This window comes from Apium graveolens, chromosome 2 (genome assembly GCF_009905375.1).
Source record: "Apium graveolens cultivar Ventura chromosome 2, ASM990537v1, whole genome shotgun sequence".
NCBI classification, from domain to species: domain Eukaryota; kingdom Viridiplantae; phylum Streptophyta; class Magnoliopsida; order Apiales; family Apiaceae; genus Apium; species Apium graveolens.
In genome coordinates, this window is record NC_133648.1 from 29346126 (window position 1) to 29360879 (window position 14754).

Consider the following 14754-nt stretch of genomic DNA (forward strand, 5'->3'; position numbering starts at 1 on the left):
GTTAATCATATCTCATCCGTTTTAAACAAGAACTACAGTGTAGATTGCTTTCGAGAAGTGCAGGTTGCAGGATGAGTGTTGACAATTGTTAATAGAAATTAGTTGCATTCAATCAGCTCCAGTCTGTACTTTCTAATACGACGATTACTTAAAATTAGTTACGTCTTTTTAAAAAAATATAAATTAAACCAACTATAACATTCCAAATTTTGTACCATTATGGCAACTAATCAATCCTAAAATTTTTAAGAACTGTAAATGAAATTGAAACTTTAAACAAAGTTTAATGGATCAAGCATTTGCGTACTCTTCTCACTCTCAATATATTGTTAATGATCATTTTGTTGCTACATACTTAGTTCATAATATTATAGTATCGAATTGGATATATGATGTCGTCCTTAGATATCTCATAAAATGGAGAAACTCAGTTGAAGAAGATAAACTTAAAAATGTAGGACAAAATGCCGGATATTAACACAACATCAGAGTTCTTTATTCTTTTACATTCGATAATTTTAATGCAAGGACAAAATCTAGAACATTTGAAGTAGGAATTTCCTTTGTACTAAAGTACTCTTATACATAATCCCCATTTTTGTCACCTTCCTTTCAAATTCCTTGACAGATTCACATACTCTATATATAAACTTGCATTGTCTTAAGGATTGTATATCTACAACTTTCTTGAATTCTTTGTACTGTTGTTTGAGCTCAACTTAAGTCACTTAGCCATAAGATCATTTCATCTCTTTTAAGTAAGTTTCGAAAAAGTTTGTGTTATTTTACTACTCATATGATTTTTATAATGAACTTAAATGATTAAATTTGTTTTTGAAGATTTGAGGTGGAGTTCGTGAATGTCACATATTTGAGATGGAAGTATCATCAGGAATGGCAGGGGATGACTTGATGAGGTCGATGAGCAGACGAGCTAGTTTTGCTGCATCAGCTAGCAAGAGAGGCTGGGGAGCATCTAGTATTCGTGAAGCGTTTACTGCTGCTGGAGGAGATGTGTTTCAGAAGAGTGGGAGACAAGAAGATGAGGATGACCTTAAATGGGCTGCAATCGAGAGACTTCCAACTTATGACAGGTTAAGAAAAGGATTCTTGAAGCAAGTTTTGGAAAATGGAAGGATTGTTCATGCTGAGATTGATCTTACTCATCTTGGAGTTGACGATAAGAAGCATTTGATGGAGAATGTCCAACGTGTTATAGATGACGATAATGAGAGGCTCTTACAAAGACTCAGAGATCGGATTGATAGGTAAATTTACATATGTTTTGTTGCATTAGATTTTAAAGGGGATAGGAGCCTTGCCATCAGGCTATCAACAGATGCCCTATGTTCCTGATGAGAACAGTTCTTGAGCTTTTGAGTGTTTATCTAAATATTTGATATTATAACTAGGGTGGGGATAGATGTTCCGAAAATTGAAATCCGATTTGAGCAGTTGTCTGTTGAAGGGGATGCATTTGTTGGAAGCAGGGCACTTCCAACTCTGCTCAATTCTACCATCAATTCAGTAGAGGTATATTTTCATGTTGATCAAATTTTGTACATTATATGTTGTTATCTGTTTTTATGTTAAATGCTTACTCTGTCCTTGTGATCTTTGCACATTTAGACAAATAATTTTTTGTTTCTATTTCAATGCTGATCATTATTATAGGCCTTTCTTGGATTCTTGAGGCTTTTCCCTAATAAGAAAAGGGTTGTCAATATTCTACATGAAGTATCTGGAATTGTAAAACCATCTAGGTAAGTACATCCATGAACTGCATAGCCAATTGAGTTTACATGTCACTTCTGAATTCTAAATATAATTTTTTTTGCAACATCACCTTATTTAAAAATCAAAGTTTTCCTCATTCGAATTTTAATTTTTGTTTTTGGCTTTCTTCCATAAATAATAATTTTTTTTTCTTCAGGATGACACTTCTTCTAGGGCCTCCAGGCTCCGGAAAAACCACATTGCTGAAGGCTATTGCTGGGAAGCTGGACTTAGATCTGAGGGTTGGTGACCCTCTTAATAAACAGATAGTCTACTTTTTATGATTTGTTAAAGATATTAACTTCATTCTTGATTTCTAATGAACAGGAAACCGGGAAAATAACATATTGTGGCCATGACATGAGGGAGTTTGTTCCTCAGAGAACTTGCGCTTACATAAGTCAGCATGATCTTCACCATGGTGAGATGACAGTGAGAGAGACGATGGATTTTTCGGGGCGCTGCTTGGGAGTTGGAACACGATATGAAATGCTTGCCGAGTTATCTAGAAGAGAAAAAGTTGAAGGAATTAAACCGGATCCAGAGATAGATGCATTCATGAAAGCCATTTCAATGTCTGGCCAAGAGACAAGTTTAATCACTGATTATGTTCTCAAGGTTCTAATACTTCGTGCTTCTACACAATATATTACTCACTGGCTAATTTCGCATACTAGAACTTACTAAAATGTCATTTGACAGATACTTGGACTAGATATCTGTTCAAACACAATGGTTGGTGACGAAATGAGAAGGGGTATTTCTGGGGGACAAAAGAAACGTGTCACGACAGGTATATCATATGTGGACATTTATGCAATATATAGATTCAAAGTAACTTAAAAGATCAGTTGCCGTGACACAACTTATAAACAAATGTTTATAAAAAAAATCTTTACTCAATGCAGGAGAAATGTTGGTCGGTCCAGCAAAAGTGTTTCTAATGGATGAAATTTCAACTGGTCTCGACAGTTCTACAACATTTCAGATTGTCCAATATATGAAGCAGATGGTTAATATTATGGATGTTACAATGATAATCTCTCTTCTACAACCTGCACCAGAAACATTTGATTTGTTTGATGACATCATTCTTCTTTCTGAAGGGCAAGTTGTTTACCAAGGACCACGTGAGAATGTTCTTGAGTTCTTTGAGTACATGGGCTTTAAGTGCCCTGACAGGAAAGGAGTTGCGGACTTTTTGCAAGAAGTTACTTCCTTGAAGGAGCAAGAGCAATATTGGTTCAAGAAAGATGAACCTTATCGTTATGTTTCAGTCTGCGAGTTTGTGCATCGATTTAACTCCTTTCATGTTGGCCGTAAGATATCTGCTGTGCTTAGTTCTCCATTTGACAGAAGCAAGGCTCATCCTGCTGCATTAGTGAATGATAAATATGGAATTTCAAACAAAGAACTTTTTAGAGCTTGTTTGTCAAGGGAGTGGCTATTGATGAAGCGAAACTCTTTCGTATACATTTTTAAGACTACTCAGATTACAATCATGGCACTATTTACATTTACAGTGTTCTTTAGGACGGAGATGAAGTATGGTGAAATAGATGATGGAGGCAAATTCTACGGTGCATTGTTTTTTAGTCTCATCAATGTGATGTTCAATGGGATGGCTGAGCTTGCACTGACTATGTTCAGACTTCCCGTGTTTTTTAAACAAAGGGATGCCTTGTTTTACCCAGCATGGGCTTTTGCTCTACCAATTTGGCTCCTCAGACTTCCTCTCTCAGTTATGGAATCTGGAATCTGGATTCTGTTAACTTATTATACTGTTGGATTTGCCCCTTCTGCTAGTAGGTATGTGCTTTACCTCTCATTTTCGATTATTTGTTTAATAAATGTTGATATGTTGTGTGACATACTTGAGGGTATAGGAATTACATTTCTTGCATGCACACCTACAACGTCTAGCAATTCGACGCTTACTAGCTACTGAAAAGTTCAAAAATGATTTTTCCTGGTTCAGGTTTTTCCGCCAGTTTCTGGCTTTCTTGGGTATACATCAGATGGCTTTAGGTCTTTTTCGTTTCATTGCGGCACTTGGAAGAACACAAGTGGTTGCAAATACTCTTGGCACCTTTACACTGCTGTTGGTTTTTGTGCTTGGTGGATTTATAATTGCCAAAGGTTGGCTGCAGTTTTAAAATAGAAAAGGGTTCTTCCTGCTTGTTGGTATATAATTATATTATTAAATACTATTCTTGCATCAACTGCAGATGACCTTCAACCATGGATGAAGTGGGCTTATTATCTGTCCCCAATGTCCTATGGACAGAATGCTATAGTCATCAATGAGTTTCTTGATCCAAGATGGAACACAGTAAGCTGAATTATATATGGTCAATGGTTTTGTTCAATTCCTTTCTCAGGTAAACCTACAATGATTATCTTATGTTTGATATTGTTCTGATGCCACAGTTCATCAGCGATCCATTGTATCCCGACACTACAGCTGGAAAAGTTCTTCTAGAGGCAAGGGGAATGTTTGTGGAAGACCATTGGTACTGGCTTTGTGTCATTGCACTATTTGCATTTTCTCTATTCTTCAATCTTTGCTTTGTCGGAGCATTAACGTTCCTGAATCGTAAGATTTCCTACCTTTCAGTCCTTTGACATCTTTTGACAGGCTAATGTTAGTTCTAAGCTTTCTTTAAAACTGAATGCAGCTCTAGGAGAGACAAAGTCAATAGCAAGTGAGGATAGTGATGAGACTGACAACAAGAAAAGACCACTATCTGAAGGTTTGTCATGACAAGTGTTGTGGTTTATTCCATTGTCACTTATCTTGCTTTGATATTATGCATGCTAACGATCCTTAAATGTTTACAGTTATTGATTTTGCAGAAATGAACTCAAACACAGAGAATAATGTGATCAACAGAAAAGGGATGGTACTACCATTCGAGCCACTGTCACTTGCATTCGACCACATGAATTACTACGTTGACATGCCTGCTGTAAGTCATATGCATTGTTAAAAGAAACTAGCAAGATAGAGTCCCATATGCATTTTAACATACCGATGTTGATTTATTTAATTATATATACGACTGCATCATCAGGAAATGAAAAGCCAAGGAATAGAGGAAAATCGTCTGCAACTGTTACGAAATGTCTCTGGTGCTTTCAGGCCAGGTGTCCTAACAGCATTAGTTGGTGTGAGCGGTGCTGGAAAGACCACATTGATGGATGTGCTAGCTGGAAGAAAAACTGGTGGTTATATTGAAGGAAGCATCAGCATTTCTGGTTATCCAAAGAACCAAGAAACGTTTGCTCGAGTCAGTGGCTATTGTGAACAAAATGATATTCATTCACCGCATGTAACTGTCTATGAATCTCTCGTGTACTCTGCCTGGTTACGTCTTGCTGCAGACGTGGATGAAGAAAGACGAAAAGTATGTCATTTCAGTTATTTATCACCCCGTGTTTTTCACATTTTAGACTAGTCCTTATTGTTTTTTTCCTGATTCAGATGTTTGTTGAGGAGGTAATGGATCTAGTTGAGTTAAACTCGTTACGAAATGCTTTAGTAGGCCTTCCGGGAGTAGATGGTCTATCAACTGAACAGAGAAAAAGGCTGACAATAGCTGTGGAGTTGGTTGCTAATCCTTCCATTATCTTCATGGATGAGCCCACATCAGGTCTTGATGCCAGAGCAGCTGCAATTGTGATGCGAGCAGTTAGAAACACTGTTGATACAGGACGGACAGTTGTCTGCACAATTCATCAACCAAGCATAGATATTTTTGAAGCATTTGATGAGGTATTTTTCTTTTCATTCTCCTACTTTCTGCATGTATAGGGTTGCTGCTAATTGTGGATATCATAATATTTGTTCTGCAGCTTTTCTTGATGAAGAGAGGTGGACAAGTGATTTACGCTGGACCTCTGGGGCATTACTCCCAAATTCTAGTAGATTATTTTGAAGTGAGTGCTGAATCTTAGTATATGTTTGAATCAACTATGATCAGTTTCTATGGAAGATTTATAGAACTTGCAAACATTTTCTGTGACTTCTGCAGTCTATTCCTGGAGTTACAAAAATCAAAGATGGTTATAATCCTGCTACATGGATGCTGGAGGTCAGCTCTGCTGCAATCGAAGCTCAACTTGATGTCGATTTTGCAGATATTTTTGTAAATTCTGATCAGTATAGGTAACTATTATAGTTTACGTCCTGCTCTTTCGGCTACTACTTAAAAAGTTATTCACAAATCACAACTAACAGCTATAATCTCTATTTGTTTCTTTTTCATTTATTTACAGGAGCAATCAAGAACTTATAAAAGATCTGAGCACTCCAAAATCAGGTTCTAAGGACCTATACTTTCCCACACAATATTCCCAGCCATTTATCACTCAATTTAAGGCTTGCTTCTGGAAACAACATTGGTCCTATTGGAGAAATCCACAGTACAACGCTATTCGATTTTTCATGACAGCGGTTATTGGCCTTATCTTTGGAATTATTTTTTGGAAAAAAGGAGATAAAATGTAAGTAATAAGCGCAAGGTTCATAAATAAACATTCTAGTTGCACTTTAATTTCATTTTTCATGAAGCAAACCACTACATTTTACAGGCACAAACAACAAGATTTGTCAAATTTAATGGGAGCTATGTACGCTGCTGTTCTGTTTCTTGGAGGAACAAACACTTCTGCTGTTCAGTCGGTTGTAGCAATTGAAAGAACTGTCTTCTATCGTGAAAGAGCAGCTGGGATGTATTCGCCGTTGCCCTATGCATTTGCTCAGGTAAGGAAAACACATGTCTGAAAATTTTTCAGTAGCATTTCCCAAGTACTTTTTCTTCTTGAAAATTATTAACTGCAAGGAACTAAACATTATGATCATGTTGCAGGTTGCGGTAGAGACCATTTACGTTGGAATCCAAACGTTCCTTTATAGTCTTATCCTCTACTCTATGATCGGGTTCCATTGGGAAGCTGCAAAATTTTTATGGTTCTACTACTTTGTCTTCATGTGCTTTGTCTACTTCACATTGTATGGGATGATGCTTGTAGCTCTCACTCCAAGTTACCAGATAGCCGCTATTGTCATGTCGTTTTTCCTCAGCTTTTGGAACTTGTTCTCCGGTTTTCTCATCCCAAGGATGGTAAGTACACTTACAGTAATCTCATAGAAATGCCGGAAACAAACTAGTACAAATTATCTTTAATGAGTTTTATGTAGCACATTGATCGGTGAGGTGCTTATAACATTTCTAATGCTAAACCTGCAGCAAATTCCGATTTGGTGGAGGTGGTATTATTGGGGATCTCCGGTTGCCTGGACAATCTACGGACTAGTGACATCTCAGGTTGGCGACAAAATGGATTTAGTACATGTACCTAAACACGGGGAAATACCAGTGAAAGACTACCTCAAAGTGTATCTCGGATATGAACATGATTTTCTTGGGTACGTCGCTTTGGCTCATCTTGGATGGGTTCTTCTCTTCTTCTCTGTCTTCGTCTACGGAATCAAAGTCCTGAATTTCCAAAGAAGATGAACTTTGGCATTACATTTTTTTTTATCTTCTGACAATAAACCTCACAAAACTGACGCAGAGTCACACACCACTTGGGAAAATAAAGAAGTGACTGCAAGTTCTTGTGTTGTGTTGTACATTAGCAATGATTCATCTTTCATGTAATTCTTTACATTCTACATAGTAAATATACACTTCTTTGTGTGCATAAGTATTCATGGTTCAACTTAGTTCTTTGTCAAGGTCTTCATCATGATCAGTTTCTCATGAAATTCATAACCAAAGCAATCTAACGAAATCTTTAATTATTTCATAGAACTGATGACAATCATAAGTAAAGAATACATATGTTTATGTGAAAAATGCAAATCGAACACTTCAATGAGCAAAAGTAAAATATATAAAAACGGTTCATCTTCGTATAGCAAAAGTGTTCACCTTCAAGAAGATGAGGCTATATATAAAAATACCAGAGTGTGTAATTTCATCTCAACCATTCTTTTTATGACTTAATGATTTTTTTAAAAAAAATTTATGACTTTTTATCTACATGGTTGATGGCTGAGATGGTAATTTCATCTCAAGTATCTGTAAGAGTGTGTGTTTGTGTGGACTAACTAATCAAGCATTGAATTCAACATACATGTTTTATGTTTATGACAAGGCACTTTATAGTGGTTGATTGAATTATAAACCATGGCTTCAAACTTACTAACTCTAATAACTGGTTGTAGACTTGTAGAACGCCACTGGCCCACCGGCCCAGGCTTTGAACGGACCTTAAAAAGCCCGGGTTTTGACCGAGCTGGACTTTTCGGGTTTTGACTTTGTCCAGGCGCCGGGCCGGGTTTTCGGAAAATATCAGAGTCCGTTTGGGTCCTCGAGACGGGCCTAACCGGGCTTTTTTCGGGCCGGATCGGATCGGGCCGGATTTTTTTCTATTTTAAATCAGATCGAGTATTATTAGAGATTCCGAAAAATACATATGTTAACAACTAGATCATCGTAAAAAAGTATTAGTTTACATGGAATATTTTTTGAAAACATTACTTCGTTGAAAACATTTAAGTTCGGCAAAAAATAAACATGTTTATAGAATAATATGTTTTATCATTGTTATGATAACAATGATATCCAAATATATATAGCGTACTTATTATATCTTCTTTCATTATTTAAGCAACAAAGTATATAAATAATATTATTAATCACAAATATGTAAATATATATGTGTTTAAAGTATTATTTATATTTATAGTAAATGTGAATTTATAAATATATAAGAAAATATTTTTGAATAATCAGATTATAACCGGGCTTTTTTCGGTTTTTAATCGGGTTGGGCCGGGCTGAAACTGTGGCGCCCTCCAAACCCGGGTCAGAAGTTTGGAGTCCACAACACATACACAATATATAAACCTGTATAAGAAATATTATTTGCAATGACCCTGCTTTACATAACCACGGATCGCAACAGGCTAAAGTATGAAAACAAGCCACAACCTTAACTTTTATTACAACGTACCAAATCCCAACTAATTTAACTTACAACTGATAATGAAATTATTCTTACAATCTTACTATCTCACTACCGTAGTAAGCTCCTGCTAGCTCGATCCAACTCAATCTGGAATCCTAGCTCGTACATTGGACTGGGAAAACCTCGCTATCAACCGTATCCTTCTTAACTGTAGAATACATAAAAAGATTCGCAAGAGTGAGCTAACTAGCTCAGCAAGTCACAATAATAATAACCGAGGTTAAACAATGATCAAACGAGATGATTCAAAGGAATCAAGTTTCATGTTAAACAACCAATAGAATTGGATATTCATTTTGAGTTTTTAAAACCAAGGTTAGGTTGCTGATCAGTCACGCACTAACCCCGAGCGAAGCACACATCACTGCTCTAACAACTGGATCCAAGGCACACATTGGCCTAACTTGACCATCGATATGGTCTGATCACGAATCTGGTCCACATAAAGAAAACTATCCAATTCTAAAGCAGTTCAATATGATAAACAATATAATTCAATAAAACCGGATCATAATCAATAACTGTTAGGGCGAAAACACGCACTAATATTCACGCAAGTATACGCGTTCGCAAGTAATATAGAATACTTTCTAGTTCGTTCCCTCAGAGACTCAGACTAAGTTATTGTCTAATTAAACTCACTCACCAATGTATGATTACTTCTCAATGTTAAGATAACACTTAAAATTGTTGATTAAATATTAACTATAAATAACTACTTAATTAACCACTTAACTAACACTTCAAATTATCAATAATAAAACACTCATGAGATCACAACTTCATTATTACTTCCTTCTATAGCCATTGTTATTACCTTTAGCATGTGACAGTGATGATATTAATCGAATAACACGAAACTGATAAAAGCCAACTTTCATTGTACTAATACAATTCTACCAAGCATCCACAATTAAGATAGAAGTTGAATAGTCATCAATTATGTTGAGTTCCTATATGTCTACAGAAATTGACAACACAACGATTTAAGCACAAGTTATTCCTTTTGATTACATAGGGAAAATAAAACTGTTAGAGTTACCCACTAATCATGCACAACGTACATGAACCTATGCTAGCATGGCAAGTTCTAAATCTCAAGATCCACCGTCGCTTCACAAGAGATTAACACCCTATCTTATATGTTCGCGACGCACATAAGACGAATACGCGCAACCAATACTAGATATCATGCAATCATCACACACTAAAGTATTAAACAATTAACTAAAGAATTCCATAATAAATCCGTTGAAACCCCATGATCACGATTAGCCCATAATAGAACTTATCGCCATCATGGGTTCATATGAAATCATGATAAACAAACACAAGAAAATAATAACTAAACTAATTATATTAAAACAGAGTACGTCACAAGAGTAAATAAGTCAAAGCAAGAAAACTAGCATCCAACGTTACAACGAAACAAGAATCACAAGAATATATGCTTCCTCTTCGTTACGGTGTGCTAAATCGGTCTTCTTCCTTATCTCCTTCGCTTCTTGCGTAAAACACAATCTAAAATATAATCTCCTTAATACTCTCTATGAAAACGTCTCAAATCTACCTATATAATAGTCCCATAAAACTCAGATTACATAGAAGTTGGAAGCCAAACAGAAGTAGAAGTCTGAAATAATTCAGCTTTTTCCCCGACCTTGCGCGGCCGCTCAGCATTTCTGCGCGGGCGCGCAGGCTGCTGCGCGGCCGCTCAGCATTGCTGCGCGGGCGCGCAGGACCCTACTGGAAAAATTCCAAGCTTGCTCCGTTTCTTCGCCGTAATCTGCCCATTCCTTTCCTCTCGCAATGGTGAACACATGCCAAGGCTTATTCTTGATGATTCCTCCCCCGAAATGCAACTAATACCCTGAAATACATAAACACTAGAAAAACGCATTAAATATACAAAATACTTGATTTCAAGACACCAATTTAAGCCATTTTAAGACGTTCTAAGTGGTATAAAATGCCACTTATCACACCCTCAAACTTAAATCGATGCTTGTCCTCAAGCGTCACAGACTCAAAACAAATAAAATTATGCATGAATGCAATCTATATGAAAATGCAACGATCCCCCTTACTACAATTAACCAACCAAATTGTCACATCTCAACGAATGCAGTTAGACATCTAAAGATCAATAAACTCATGCAACCGGACAAACAGCCAGAAACGTGGTGTGTGCAAATGCTTAACAGATATGCTTCGGAACTAGACCAATTACTATGACTAGACTATCCTCAAGGCAATCCTACGATTATACAAAGAATAAAAATTCTAGGCACAAAGTGATATACAACACTACAAGAACTCTGGAGCTTACTACGGAATTGTGCTTTTTATTTACAACTCAAATGCTTATTTGACCGTGCAATGAGTGAGGTCCACAAAAGACTTATACAATGGTATCCATGTAACGAGCGTTAGGTTAGCGGATCCCAGACTCTAAAAGCCTTAGGTCACTAGGCACAAAGTCCCCTAAGAACTTAATAACTCGAATACCAAAGAGCCCACTCTTGATCAATTATGCAATTTTTTTTTTTGCATAACTTCTGAGCAAGTGCGTTTCGCTCCATCTTACTCATCCCTAGACTACTCGCAACATAAGCGAGCCGGCTACTAGCCATTTGACGCCTAGCCACAACTAGCAACAACTTCCATATTTTTTTTCTCCAAAATTTTTTTCTTTTTCATGTTTTTATCACTAAGAACCTATAATCGAATTCTAAGCATAATAAATAGATTGACCTTGAAAACAACCAAATCATAACAACAATCTAGCCCTTACGCATTCTTTAAGACTCAGTGGACTTACAATTGTTTCTAGCATGCATATCAACCTACACAACTTAATATCACTTTAATGCTATCACTACACTCGCATCAATATCACAATTCAGTCGATAAATCATTGCAAAAGGGATCATAGTAAATGCATGAGCTACATGACATTCATAAAAAAAAAACTATATGGCATAAATTATGCAACTATATGAACTAACTATCATGAATATGCAACTGAATGACACACATACAATATTCCTTTAACTACCACCCCCAAACTAAAAATCTTCACTGTCCTCAGTGAAAGTAGTAGAAAGGAACACAGGGTATACCTACTCGGAGTCATCATCATCACCCTCAGCGGGTGGAGTATCAGGCGGCGGGTATGCAGAGTCCTCACCAAAAACTGTCCACTGGATATCAGCTCCAAGGCCTCGAAAAGCAGTCCCTAACGCAAGGGTGAGCTCCTGAGCAAACCTACTCTGCGTCTCATACATGGCATCCATCCGCCGTGAAAGCCTCCTATACTGTGCATCACCCATCCCAGCACCCTCCTGAGCTCTCGACGAACCAGCCTCACCACGCCCTGGCCTAGCCATAGTAGCACCTCGTGCTGGACGCCCTCCTGGAAGACGATAACCCAGCCCATGCTCCTCAGGCTCACCACCGGTCCACTCCTGCATCCCATTCAGAGTGCCAGAATCTATCGGAGCTGCTGGCAACTGCAACTGCTCATGAGCCGGCAGTTCACTCCCACTGCCCGGCATAGCTTCGTAACCGTGGATGCATAAGGGATGTTCATATGCTTTGCTCCCCTCAAAAACTTCAGAATTCCTTGGTAGATAAACTCACCAAGGTCCACATAGTATTCCTCATTCAGAATTCCCCACAACAGCTGTGCTCTCTCAACTGTGACCTCGTGTGCATGTGAAGAAGGCAAAATATTAGCACATATAAATGCATTCCATGCACGGGCATACCTGTTCATGGCGATCGCCGGAAAGTGACGATACTCATTATTGGCTGGACTGCGGTTCCAAACTGTGCCCGGTCGACAGAGAGTCGCACAAATCAAATCCAAGTCAAAATCCTCAGCAGTCTTTTCATTCCAGTTCTCCTCCTCGGGCTTCCTCTCTCACTGTCCAATCACACGGCGAATCGCCGCAGGATGATAATCAACCGTCAGCCCACGGACTACAGAAAACCCATTCTTTTCAGCCTTCGCGTTCGCGTAGAACTCGCGAACAACGCTCATCGGTACTGCTTCGGGTGACTCACAAAAAGCTATCCACCCCTTCTCTGCAATCATGGGCAACAACTCACCATCCCTCCCTGATGGTAAAAACCCCCTCTCCTTCAGAATCGGCTTCCCCAACAGCCTAGTGTACTCCTCCTCCGTAGCTCTGTCAGTTAACCGAGGCCTTGCAGCAGTGCCCCTCGAAGAATCAGCAGTAGGAACTGTGCTGCTGCTGTCAATAGTGCGTGCTCTCTTAGGTGCCATTGATTCGTGAATAGAAGTGTGTAAGAACTGATTTTTGATGTTTGTGAGAGGGTTTAAGTGTAGGAAGTTTTGTGGGAGATATGTAGGATAGGTGTATGTATATATAGGGTGTGGATTAGATTAGGGTTTGGGAATTAAGGGATAAAATCATGGGGTAGTGGGAACAATTCGTGGGTTTATGGGCTAAAACTGTTTTTTTGTGTTTTTTTTTTGATCTGCAAAAAATTTTCTGGAACTCGACCCCTGCGCGGCCGCTCAGCATTTCTGCGCGGGCGCGCAGCAAGCTGCGCGGCCGCTCAGCCTAGCTGCGCGGGCGCGCAGAGGGTCTCTGGAATTTTTTTTTTCAGCCCCTGTTTTCTGATTTTTTGTGTGTTTTTGGATAGGTTATTAACTTCTAAGGGTTCCTGTAACAACAATTCATGGGTTGTCTCCCACGCAGCGCTTCTTTTTCGTCATTAGCTTGACGTTCCGTACCTTTCTCAAGTAGTCAACAAAATGGCACTAACCACCTCTCGGTTTGCCATGTCCCCATAGTAGTGCTTCAACCGCTGACCGTTAACCTTGAATGCTTGGTCCGAATCATTCTCAAAAATTTCCACCGCTCCATGTGGAAACACAGTTTTGACAATAAAAGGTCCAGACCACCTTGATTTCAACTTCCCAGGAAAAAGTCGGAGCCGAGAGTTGAATAAAAGAACTTGTTGCCCTGGCACAAATAACTTAGGATGTAGCTTCCTATCGTGCCACCTCTTCACCTTTTCCTTATACATTTTGTTATTCTCGTACGCTTGAAGTCGAAATTCATCAAGTTCATTAAGCTGAAGCATTCTTTTCTTACCAGCCGCATCTAAATCCAGGTTCAATTTCTTCAATGCCCAGTAGGCCTTATGCTCAAGCTCCGCCGGTAGATGACATCCCTTACCGTACACCAACTGAAACGGTGACATCCCAAGTGGAGTTTTGTATGCTGTTCTGTAAGCCCAAACAGCTTCATCGAGCTTTAAAGACCAATCCTTCCTTGACGGACAAACAACCTTCTCTAGAATGCGCTTTATCTCTCTGTTAGACACTTCCGCTTGACCATTTGTTTGCGGATGATAGGCAGTAGCTACTCGATGATTCACATTATAACGCTGCATCATAGAAGTGAACTTACGGTTGCAAAAATGCGATCCTTCATCACTTATGATTACCCGAGGCGTTCCAAACCTTGTGAAAATTTGCTTATGAAGAAAATTTAGTACTACCTTTGCATCATTTGTCGGTAAAGCTTTAACTTCAACCCATTTTGAGACATAATCGACTGCCAGCAAGATGTACTGATTATTGCAAGACGAGATAAAAGGCCCCATGAAATCGATTCCCCACACATCAAAGACCTCGACTTCAAGCATCACATTTAATGGCATCTCATCCTTCCTTGACAAATTTCCCACTCTTTGGCAACGATCACACCTTAAAACAAACTGATGAGCATCCTTGAACAAAGTAGGCCAGAAAAAACCTGCTTGCAGAATACGAGATGCCGTCTTCTCACCTCCATAGTGTCCACCATAAACCGTGGAATGGCAGTCTCGTAATATCCCCTCCGTCTCACAGAACGGGATACATCTCCTGATGATCTGGTCAGCTCCCTGTCTAAACAA

At 38.6% G+C, this 14754-nt stretch overlaps 1 protein-coding gene across 2 annotated transcripts; it reads left to right on the forward strand.

The window, feature by feature from the left end:
• Positions 1–861: 861 nt before the first annotated feature.
• LOC141707209 (pleiotropic drug resistance protein 2-like) lies at positions 862–7482 on the forward strand. Of its 2 annotated transcripts, none has more exons than XM_074510250.1 (20): positions 862–1268; positions 1413–1533; positions 1675–1763; positions 1934–2018; positions 2104–2394; positions 2479–2569; positions 2685–3585; positions 3755–3915; positions 4005–4108; positions 4207–4372; positions 4455–4529; positions 4618–4745; positions 4851–5183; positions 5261–5551; positions 5632–5715; positions 5811–5944; positions 6055–6282; positions 6370–6541; positions 6648–6902; positions 7029–7482. In XM_074510250.1, exons 1-20 carry the CDS (start codon positions 877–879, stop codon positions 7296–7298), a joined length of 4371 nt encoding a protein of 1456 aa, XP_074366351.1. In that variant the 5' UTR covers positions 862–876; the 3' UTR covers positions 7299–7482. The 2 variants fall into 2 exon arrangements, with proteins under 2 accessions (XP_074366351.1, XP_074366352.1); XM_074510251.1 differs by having other exon boundaries at positions 4633–4745.
• The last annotated feature ends 7272 nt before the right edge of the window (positions 7483–14754 follow it).